The 10,823-nt window shown below is 41.7% G+C and overlaps 3 protein-coding genes across 7 annotated transcripts; 2 read left to right on the top strand and 1 right to left on the bottom strand.

Annotated features, from left to right (window-relative positions):
• Positions 1 to 143: 143 nt before the first annotated feature.
• Positions 144 to 5,274, bottom strand: osgepl1 (O-sialoglycoprotein endopeptidase-like 1). Of its 2 annotated transcripts, XM_020620189.1 has the most exons (8): positions 5,168 to 5,274; positions 4,675 to 4,785; positions 2,884 to 3,271; positions 2,579 to 2,783; positions 2,184 to 2,332; positions 957 to 1,087; positions 798 to 869; positions 144 to 665 (listed from the first exon to the last, which is right to left on the bottom strand). In XM_020620189.1, the coding sequence occupies exons 1-8, from the start codon at positions 5,200 to 5,202 to the stop codon at positions 581 to 583; spliced, it is 1,176 nt and encodes a 391-aa protein (XP_020475845.1). In that variant the 5' UTR covers positions 5,203 to 5,274; the 3' UTR covers positions 144 to 580. The 2 variants fall into 2 exon arrangements, with proteins under 2 accessions (XP_020475845.1, XP_020475844.1); XM_020620188.1 differs by lacking the exon at positions 5,168 to 5,274 and having other exon boundaries at positions 146 to 665; positions 4,675 to 5,076.
• LOC109971751 (alpha-ketoglutarate-dependent dioxygenase alkB homolog 6-like) lies at positions 5,155 to 8,540 on the top strand. 3 transcript variants are annotated; one of them, XM_020620195.1, is made up of 2 exons: positions 5,155 to 5,178; positions 7,032 to 8,540. In XM_020620195.1, the coding sequence occupies exon 2, from the start codon at positions 7,037 to 7,039 to the stop codon at positions 7,739 to 7,741; it is 705 nt and encodes a 234-aa protein (XP_020475851.1). In that variant the 5' UTR covers positions 5,155 to 5,178; positions 7,032 to 7,036; the 3' UTR covers positions 7,742 to 8,540. The 3 variants fall into 3 exon arrangements, with proteins under 3 accessions (XP_020475851.1, XP_020475849.1, XP_020475848.1); XM_020620193.1 differs by lacking the exon at positions 5,155 to 5,178 and adding an exon at positions 5,308 to 5,330; XM_020620192.1 differs by lacking the exon at positions 5,155 to 5,178 and adding an exon at positions 5,362 to 5,599.
• Positions 5,265 to 10,814, top strand: adat3 (adenosine deaminase tRNA specific 3). 2 transcript variants are annotated; one of them, XM_020620191.1, is made up of 2 exons: positions 5,265 to 5,330; positions 8,940 to 10,814. In XM_020620191.1, the coding sequence occupies exon 2, from the start codon at positions 8,955 to 8,957 to the stop codon at positions 9,993 to 9,995; it is 1,041 nt and encodes a 346-aa protein (XP_020475847.1). In that variant the 5' UTR covers positions 5,265 to 5,330; positions 8,940 to 8,954; the 3' UTR covers positions 9,996 to 10,814. The 2 variants fall into 2 exon arrangements, with proteins under 2 accessions (XP_020475847.1, XP_020475846.1); XM_020620190.1 differs by having other exon boundaries at positions 5,281 to 5,373.
• The last annotated feature ends 9 nt before the right edge of the window (positions 10,815 to 10,823 follow it).

Below are 10,823 nucleotides of genomic sequence, written 5' to 3'. Positions count from 1 at the left end.
AAGTAGTAATGGTGGATGGATGGACATACAGTATTGTTTGGTTGGCCACTTAAGCTGGACACATTCTTTGTAATGAAAAACATTATAGCTTTATTGTTGTTTATCTGTTTGTAGTAATTCACTTGATAATATAGATTTCACTTAAAATGTTATGTTTTTAGTTGGTTTTGTCAGAGAGACTGGAAAGAAATTCAGATATATAAAAACATTTAACAAACAGCTGTATAATGTGCTTTATACAGTATTGGCAGTTTATTATGTACAAGCTAAAAGTAATTTATACTGAAATTATTTTTATAAGTAATGAATAATAATAATAATCTTACTAAATCTCAGTCTGTATACAATAAAATCCAGTACAGGTCAACAGCAGTACATTCAACATCTTCCAAAATCACTACACAGTTGAATCAACAGCTTGTACAACTGAACATCAGCTTCAAGAAGGATTTAACGCAGGCCTGTTGGACTAGACTGCATTCGTTTTATAGAGGTGTACCTAATAAGATGACAACTGAGTAGATGTAGTATACACACAGCATATACTTCAAACCGTTTTTGCACATGACAAAATAGTTTGTCAGCTGGGGATCTTGATCCTGACTGAAGGCAACCTGATCGCTGCTGCCTTCACCGCTGCTGTCATGTCAAGACCAAGCGGCGCCCTGAGGTACAACATTTATGTGAACCAATGGTTATTTAAGCAGTGCACATAAATCTGACCAGAACAGTTTCATTTGGTATCTCTTGACTTTCCACTGAAATGCTGTCTGAAAGCTTATTCAGAGTTGACTTACTTTGGCTCGTAGAAGACACCCACATTTGGAGGCAGTATCCCTATCCCTTCTCTCAAGCGTTCGATACCATTCCTGGTTTTAAAAGAAAGTTTGTCTCAGTCTCAGCCTGACTTCCACATTAAATCACACCATAAAATGTACTCACATACACACACACACCATGCAATCATCACTCCATTATCAGTACAGAATTTGGCTGGAGGACAGAGCAGTCGTAGTCCTGTTGTCTCCGTGATAATGGTCAAAGCCTTTTGGATGTATGTGTTGCTTGCAACTCCTCCAGACAGCACCTAGGACAAAGCAGTTACTGGTGAAAGCTTGTAGTCTCACAGTGCTCTATGATTTACAGAAGTCTGGACTTATTCTACTCTTTTCTTATACAAAACCTAGGAAAGACCAAAATCAACAATGCAACTGGTTCTTTGAATACTTTCTAACATCCCTGCTCTGTCTGTGGCACTCAGCCCAAAGTTCTTGTGTTCCTTCTGTGGACATAAATCTTCACAAAAATGGGTCTCAATATCATTTTGAGAAAAGGCTCAATAATTTCCTGAAGCAGCTACACACAGTAGTTTTTAGTAAATGCTACTTAAACAGGAGGAAATAATGCATTTGTTGGGGAGGATTTTCAGATGTAATGTTTTTAAATTAGCTGGGATTGGCTCCAGCCCCCCCCCACCCTCTTCAGGATAAGTGGTATAGATAATGGATGGATTGATGTTTCAAATTGTTTTATTTATCCAGTGTCTAGCCAAGAAAGTCCCTTGAGGTTTAAAATCCCCTTTTCCAAAGGCACCCTAGCCAAGACAGCAGCATAAAAAAGGCCACACAAGGACAAAAATACACAACAATAAAACAAACAATGCATAAAACGTACAAAGGCTAAGAACAAACTGACTATACAACAGTTTGAAAACCAAAAACTAGAACCATTAAGAACAAAGACAGAAAAGGAATCATTCACCAGTGAGTTTACAATAGTTTAAAATGTGGTCAATGATACCAGGTTTGTGATTTTGTTCTGCAAACTACTCCAGATGGATGAAGCTAAAACTTTCTCTCCATCCTCTGTACGAACTCTCGAGACGGACAGCAAATATGTGTCTTGTTACAATATGACTGCAACAAGAGTTCAGTGAAATAAGTTTGCATACAGTAGGTGTGCAGCTGATCTAAACTAGCTTTGTAAATAAAAATACACCAATAACCCAACAGTCCCATTGGAAGAGATGGCCAGCCAACTCTGGAGCTCAGGACACAGTGATGGGTTAATGATTATGATGCTTGTGGTCACTATTGTTGCATTGTTCTAAAAGGTCAACGCAACTTATTTTTTAAATAATTAAATAAAATACAAAGTGTGATGTATGTAAGGAATGCACTCACCAAGGTGGGACTGCTTAATGGCAGCAAGCCATTTGCCTGACAGAACAAGATGGCACGATGTGTGCGCTTCGCAAGATGAGCGGCAACAGTGTGCTGTGTGGCAGCTGCAATGTCATTCACACATGACAGCAGTGTCCCCTGTTCAATACCTACAGGGGGAGGCTGAGGTCAGCAAAGGTTTACAGCAGCATCTCATTTATCTAACCCATCAATCTCTGTCAACTGCTTACTGAAGAAACCAGCAATAAAAGGAGGTGAGAACTACTTGAAATGCACATAAACCTGTCAAGTACCTTGCATATTTGCAGTGACAAAATGCACAAGGTAACTTAGTTGAAAACCACTGGCTACAAGGATTATGGCGGTGATTCTGAAGACCTTGTGTGTGCTCATACCTTCCTCTGCCTCCTTTTTCATTATTGTCCTTGTAACTTCATTCCGTAGTCCAGCGAAAGAAAAGCAACAGTCATAAATTTGCCCCATAGGTGTCGTGAAAGAGACTTTCATCCTGTCACCATCCTTTGCCAGAAGCTCTATGGCTTGTCCTCCGCTCAGTGTGGAGCACTGTGGGTGTTTTATGAGGGACAAACGCCTTGCCACCTGTGAATCCACACACAAAAACAGTATTCACAGTGCTCATGATCACAATTCTAGTACAGTGTCCAGCAACAACAGCCAAATAGTAGCTCGAGGGTCTCACTTTATCCAGTGTTTCCCCTGGAGCTTCATCCAGACTGTGACCCAGAAGCAGAAAGTCATCCACTCCTCGAGCCACAGCAAGAAGCGAGTGACCACCAGAAATGAGCAAAACCAGGAAGGGGAAGGCAACAGGATGAAACATTCTAACAGTCAAGGCGTGGGCCTCCATGTGGTGGATGGGGATGAATGGCTTCTTGTGCTGCCTCACAAACCACTGACTGAACCCAAGACCTACACCCAAGCTCAGAGCCAAGCCTGGTTTCACCGTGGTGGCCACAGCCGAGAGCTGACTTGGCTCCACACCACTTCTTTCCAAAGCCTCATGTACCACACGCTCTATGTTTTCTCTGTGGAGGTGTTGTGCCACATTGGGGATGATGCCTCCGGTCCTGCAGTAAGGGAAGCATATATGTGACTCAGCATCCACACAATAATTGGAAAACCAATATAGGCTGATTTTATTTAGAATAAACCTACAACTTTGCCCCTAAAATCTATTTTCATAATGTGTTGAAGCCTCTACATGCCAGTAGTCCCACTGCTGAGACCTTCTCAGGACTGTTTTATCCAACCAAACAGGCCTATTCAGTTTTACTATCATGTCAAAAACCATCAAGGCAAACACCACTGGCCAAGATGGAAACAGCTAATGTTGCAACTGCGAATCCATTTTTAATGAAAAAGAATGACTGAAACAAATAACATGAGCAGCTGGATGAAGCGGCGGTTTGGCTATGTGAGATTAGAAAATATGCTTGTGTGCACTATAGATACATAAAGTTAGATACCAGACTGAAACATGGCGCCCATTCTGTGCAACCTGGCGCATTTATCCAGGTCCTTGGTGCCAGAAGCCCAGAAAAGCTTTTTTTGTATGTATATGTAATATATATTCTACATATACATACAAATACATGTGCATTATAGCCAGAATATACATTTGCTTTGCTATAACAGATTACGGTATGTGGTTTATGTCACAGTAGGCACAAATAAAGGAGCTTCACCCATATATGTATTGTGAATTTAACTATGGTATCTGTCATATGAAAAAACCACCAACCAGAAAACATATAGGCAAAACTGATGTTGGAGCAATACAGCGTTAAATGTTTTAGAAAAAAAATGAAGAGATGCCATGTTCAGTAGTTTTTCAAAAAGGTAACAGCTGATGAATTAGCTGCTTATAAACACATGTAATGAACCACAAACTGGAGAGCAATATGTTTATTTGTCAAACTATTGCTGTTACATGCAGAAATATGTCCCACTGACTCGCTAATGCTAGTGTGACTTTTTTTCAGTGAGTACATAGCCATCAACTAGTTGCTTCAGCTCTACAGTTAATTACTAGATGAGCTCCACCCAGCTTCCACCTAATCAGGTTGCTTTTCGTCTTGTGAAAAACAAAGTGTTAACATCTGTATTTACAAGTTTCAAAATGTTTCATTTTTTGTGAAATTGTCATAAATCAATAAATTCAATGATATGTTTATTACTGAGGTCCTAGTTAAAGGTGGTGTACTGGACAAGGTTACATTCAGAGGTGCAACACAACACAACAACAAACAGATTGATCACCTTTATGTGAAGATATTCCATAAAATGAAGAAACTGTGGTGAGTTCCAAAGAGCCTGCACTTTTGCCTAGAGGAGATTTTCTGAATCTTTTTAACAATGGGAATAAATATTGAGTTTACATACAAACATTCTTACAGTGTGTGGATGCTCTTGTGTGGATCAGCATCCACACAAATAACGACCTTGATAAATGAATCCAGCTCTGTCCTACCTGAGATGTACTTCTTTCTGTGAATGTAGTGACTCCCCCAGTATTGCACCAGTCTCATCCAGCACAGCAGCTCCAGTGTCATCACAGCTTGTCTCAATGCCTAAAAGCAGTCTGGAGCACAAGGCTTTGCTAAATGAAAGGGAGCAGCCAAATGTGGGTCTAAACTTTAGCAGCTGCTGCAAAATCTGTACATTTGAAGGGAACATGGTCATCAGCCTTATGTCAGACACCATAAGTTACAATCAATTCAGCTCCCAATGACCATTAAACTAATAGAATAACAAACACACATCCCAGCAGCACCACATTAAGTTTCAGAGGAATAAACTGGTAACAGAAAATAAGAAGAACAGCCCTTTAGTTCACCAACGCCATCGTGGTGCGTCACCCATAAATAATTCCGTGCACCGCAAGTTCTTGACATAAGATTAAGTACAGATAGTTCGCTAAAGGAGACTCAAAAAAAGGACTGGAAAACAACTTAACATTATACCCGTCAACCCTGTACGTATAATCCCGAATCATCATTTGACGAATCTTCTCTAAAAATTAAATAGGTCCAAACATTTGAAGCTTTGTTTTAGGGGACATTTTAGTGTGCTGCACATAAAAGCAAGCTAACTAAGTGTCCCTGAACGGCCGTGGGTGAACGGAAGGTACTTTCTTCAAAGCTCTGCTTTAGAAAAGAAAAAAAAAAGGGTAAAGTTGTGTTTTGTGTCATTTCGATATTAAAATACAGCCGCTATGTTTCTGTATCTTTGCGGCGCCGTTTTAGAATTTAAAATTGGACTTTTTAGCGGGCTGTGCTTCCTTCATGGGCACCAGAAATGGTCTGACAAAAACGTACAACTCGGGAACAAAGTAGTGTATTGTTTGCCAAGCTGGTGGAGTTGACGGGACATTTAACAACCAACGTTTTGTAAAGGCAGTATATTTGGTATAACATGCATAACGTTACTGACACACCTTTCACGCCATCAACAACCAGCACAGTTTAAAGCTTTCTTGTGGTATTTCCGACCAAAAACACTATGGGTGAAAGTTACTCTGTACCATATCAACCAAAGCATCATGTTCACTTGTACATGGTTTTATTTGGGATTCTTTTCAGTCGCAGCTGACCGAGCTAGCAAAAAGTTGCTAATGCTATCAACACACAAAACGTCACCCACTGTCAAAGTGTATAGACAAGGGTTGAAACAAACTGCAAAGTAAAAAGTCCAGCGACATTTTGCAAAGTTTTGAGTAACTTTAATAAGAAGACACGTTTTTCGGCAAGACCTTCGTCGGGGTTGGAAAGAGGCACACAATCAAGAGTCCTGTAAAAATTAAAAAACAAGCAATCACATACAAATTCATACATGTCGGCCACTAAAAACATGCACATAAGTGAGTTAGATACGTGGTCATAGGCCAATAATATTTAAGGGTCAAATTGATAAAGGAGCATCAGGTGTGTCTATTAATTGACACAGGTGACACCACATCTGATTAATGTATAAAACTCAGGGTAGAGTCAGCTGTCCTGGCAGGCACCCAGCAGTCCAACCACAAAATATCATGGAACTTCTGTCCACCATTCCTGAATAGGGGTTGGCTGACATTGTGCGAGAGTACACCAGTCTGTCACAGGGCTGACATGTAGACAGACAACCACACTCCTGCCAGTCAACCTAAGCTGCATGTCTTTGGACTGTGGGAGGAAGCTGGAGTACCTGGAGAGAACCCAGAACCTTTTTGCTGTGAGGCAACAGCACTAACCACTGCTCCACTGTGCCACCCACACCATGGACTTGTCAGAGTATATCATTGTTCTGTAGTAGGTTTCTCTGTCCTTGCATTAACAGTTTGAATCTGAATTGTAAACTGAAACAGTCGTGTGATTCTTTGAGAAACCAGAGGCCTCGTTTGTCATTGATCATGTGACAGTTGGGGAAAAGACAAGTTTCAAAGCGAGGCTTCATTTTTAAATCCCCCCCACTCGATACAAGCTTTGAAGCTTCGGTGTCATAGGTAACTTCACTTTTTGTTGTGTGGCTTTAACAGACCCTGACCAAGGCTTCATGCTGAAACACACTGGTCTTCTTAAGTTGCTCAAAACACTGCAAGCGATGCTGGGATTTTCCCTTTCCAGTGCTATCACCATTAACTAACATTAGATAGCTTGTATCTGACTTACATTTTAATACATGTTTTAGATGTTTTTGTCTGATTTTCAATCAGTAGCAGTCATCACACATGGCAGTGATAACATTGCATATTACACTTTATTCACTGTAAACAACCACCAATGACGTTATCCAGCATTTGCTTTTTAAATTGGCTTTTAACAAGCATGTTATGTTGATTTTCTGAAGGAGACATGGAAAACCCAGCTTGTATTTTGGAGGAACTGAAGCAGTTTGTTGTGCATGATGCCCTACCAACAGTGTATTACATCCCAGATTTTATATCAGAGGATGAGGAGTCTTACCTTCTGCAGGAGGTCTATAAGTCTCCCAAAACTAAATGGACTCAGCTGTCAGGCCGACGGCTTCAGAACTGGGGAGGGTTACCACATCCCAAAGGCATGCTGGCAGAAAAAATTCCTGACTGGCTCCAGGCATACTGTGAGAAAATTTCTTCTCTAGGTGCATTCAGTGGGAAGATGGCCAATCATGTGCTGGTGAATGAGTATAAACAAGGAGAAGGGATTATGCCTCATGAAGACGGCCCTCTATACCACCCTACTGTCACCACCATCAGCCTGGGCTCTCACACCCTTCTTGACTTTTACACACCCATCAGCAGCCTGGAGGACGCTGTCCCACAGACGGAGGAGAACCGCTACCTGTTCTCCCTGCTGGTGAGGCCGCGCAGTCTTCTGATCCTGCAGGATGACATGTACCAGCGCCTTCTTCATGGCATCCAGGCATGTGCCCAGGACACGCTGACAGACAAGGTGGTGAACCTGTCTGCTGCCGGGGCTGTGTCAGGAGAGAAACTGACACGCGACACCAGAGTGTCACTGACTATACGACATGTGCCCAAAGTCCTGAAAACAAAGCTTATACTGGGAAGAAAATGAAAAAGATTGCATGTTGACCTGATATTTTGTTGTGGTACTGTTTATTGTTTTTTCCTTTTACACCATGAAGCATAATATCAGTGGGTGTCTCCTCCTCTGTACCTCTTCTTGTTGTATTTGTAACCCACCAAATGTTTAGTATTTTCAGCTGATAAATGATTGAAAATCGTCAGAACTGGAATTAGGTTTTGTTGGCTGATTATAAAGAGCACTACATACATAAAATTGACGTGATGCTATGATTGGTTGTGCCTGGTGTATGCGTTGTTTACATTATGGCTTTACTTCCCAAAAGAGCACAAGTGATCTATCAGAATGGCCAAGAAGATTATTAGTTGTTAGCTTTGCACAAATATATCAGTATGGGCATATGTTATAAAAAGGCCTAATGTGTATAATTCAAGAAAAGTGCTGTAGCTAGTTTTTACACTGTAAAAGGTATTGGTCAGCTCATAGCATCATCACATCCCTTAATGACAATGTAAAGGGGTACTCCACCTATTTAATACATGAAATTCAGTTTAGTAGCACCAAGGAGTACCACTTAAGCAATGAAAACAGTTGAGAAATAAAGTTGTATTATGGGAAATGTAAGGCCTGGTGTTTTTGGAACTTGGCCAGTACTAAGAACTAAAATTGGATATTTGAGTCTCTGCTCTGTTAGTGTTGACCACTCTTCAGATTTGTTGCTTATGAAACTGATTAAACTTTACCCTTTAAAGTTGTTTGTTAAATTAAATATTGGGAAATATATCACTATCAGAGGTTTTTAAACATGTCAATACCATTATCTTTGGTATTAATTGGGCTCTACTGTAAATGTCATTTGCACATTAAATGTGTCTGACACATGGTGTTTTTTTTTTCTTGTCTGGTTTGTGTCCATGTAATGCAAATGTTTTGTTTGATGCATTTAAATTTTTTTGGTACAAGTTAAGAGAAAAAAATATGTTCACTTTCAATCAAAGAACCTTGTACTAAACCTTGATCAAATAGCAGTCACACGTGAAGTAGGTCAGTTATTAAACAGAGCTGTTCCTTTTGGAATTACACCTGATTTGTTCATGTTGTCAGTGATGAGACCACAAAGTCCGATTGGGCTTGGGCTGTGTCTCTACCGAAAGGCTCTGTCATCATGTGCTCTGCCCTGCAAATGCACTAACTTTGTTTTGCTTTGGTGTAAAATCATATGTTGCAGGCTGACACCAAAACAATGGAGCCACAGAGGAAACGCTGGAAAGGGTCGGAGTGCGACACTGACTCCTGGGTTGCTTATCCTGTACTGTCTGATGAGCAGTCGCAAGATGTCGAGCTGATAGAGGCGTTTGCTGCACCAGTTCTCAACAAAAAAGAGACCTCTCGACTTGTCAGGGAGCTGAACATCCTTTACCCACTGAACGGCCTGCAGCACATCAAGAGGGTGCGGGCTTGCAAGGAGAAGGGGAGCCCCCACCCTCTGGAAGTCCTGGTGTGCCTTATTGGCGATGCACCAGACATGAAGGTGACCAGCATCGACTCTCTGCTGCCCCCAGATGGAGTCAGGCATGATGGATTAGGTGAGCCTTTTGTGGTTAAGGTCCCTGCACGACCTCCCTTGACTCGAACTCAGTTTGAGCTGGCGAGCAAACACTGGCCCACCTCCTTTCATGAGGACAAACAGGTGACAGTTGCCCTGAGAGGAGAGCTCTTCAGCCCACCCCAGAAAGCTACAATGCACATGCACATGATGACTGCTTTAACTGCTGCCAAAGCTGGAAAGAAGATGGGGATGGAGGCAGTTGGGGCTGTAGTGGTCAACCCAGCAACAGAGAGAATCATCGCAGTGGGCCATGACTGCCGAGGTGACAATCCCCTTCATCACGCAGTCATGGTCTGCATTGACCTTGTGGCTCGGAGCCAGGGTGGTGGATGTTATTCCTTCGACAGATACCCTGCTTGCCGATGGATTTCACCAGGCTCAGATACCTTTCCAAATGTGCCTGATGCAGAGGCAAGCTTTCAGCCGTACATATGCACTGGCTATGACCTTTATGTAACCCGAGAACCCTGTGTAATGTGTGCCATGGCGCTGGTCCACTCCCGGATTGGCCGTGTGTTCTATGGGACCACTTCTGCTGATGGGGCTTTAGGGACCAAGTTCAAAATCCACACACAGAAAGATCTGAACCACCACTTTGAGGTTTACAGAGGAATCTTGAGCGAGCAGTGTCTGGATCTTAATATGTTAATGGCTACATCAAAAATGAATGTGTGAGCAGTGGGCCTGGAGCTGAACAGTTCTCAGGTCTAGTTACCACATGTTTAACTAGTGTTTTACAAAAGCATTTTGTTAGACCGCATTTACTTTAAATAAAGCTTTTAATCTTAGCGATTGTTGTATTGACAGTGTACAACCTTTAGCAAGGTTCCCTCCATGCTGCTAACGTTCCTGTAGGTGGGGCTGTTTGGCCATTACCCTAAAATTCTTTGATTTACAGGAAGGAATAATGAGAAAGTCAGTGACAGTGAAGCCTAATGCAACATTCAACACCTACACTGTAGATATTTTCTTGTGAATTCTGCAAGAGTCAGGAGGAAGAGCCCATCTGTGTACATAGCTCCAAATGTGGCCAGATTTTGTAGAGCTTTTACAGTACCAGCCAAAGGTTTGGACTGTCATTCAGTGTTTTCCTTTGTTTTTATTATTTTCTAAAGACATCAAAACTGTAAAGTAGCACATGTATTTATTAAGTCAACAAAACAATGTTTTGAATGTTAGATTCATCAAAGTAGCCACTTTTGGCTTTTTCCCAGCCAGCTTCATTTATTTCTTGAAGGCGCTCCACATTTGCTTAGGGCTCATTCTGATGTCTAAATTATCCCAGACCATCTCAGCTGGATTGTGGAGGCCAGGCTGTCTGATGCAGAACTCCACCACTCCCCTTCCTGGTCAAACAGTCCTCACAACCTGAAGGTGCCAGTGTTTTGGGTCATTGTCCTGTTGGTTAGTGGTCCCATTAGCTGTAAACTTGATGGGACACAATGTAGCCATGTTGGTTAAGTGTGTTTTGAACTCTGGATACCTGGTCAGCAGTTACGAGTT

This window comes from Monopterus albus, unplaced genomic scaffold (genome assembly GCF_001952655.1).
Source record: "Monopterus albus unplaced genomic scaffold, M_albus_1.0 scaffold234.1, whole genome shotgun sequence".
Classification (NCBI taxonomy): domain Eukaryota; kingdom Metazoa; phylum Chordata; class Actinopteri; order Synbranchiformes; family Synbranchidae; genus Monopterus; species Monopterus albus.
The sequence above is the reverse complement of the archived record's forward strand: the minus strand, read 5'-3'. Positions and strand labels throughout refer to the sequence as shown.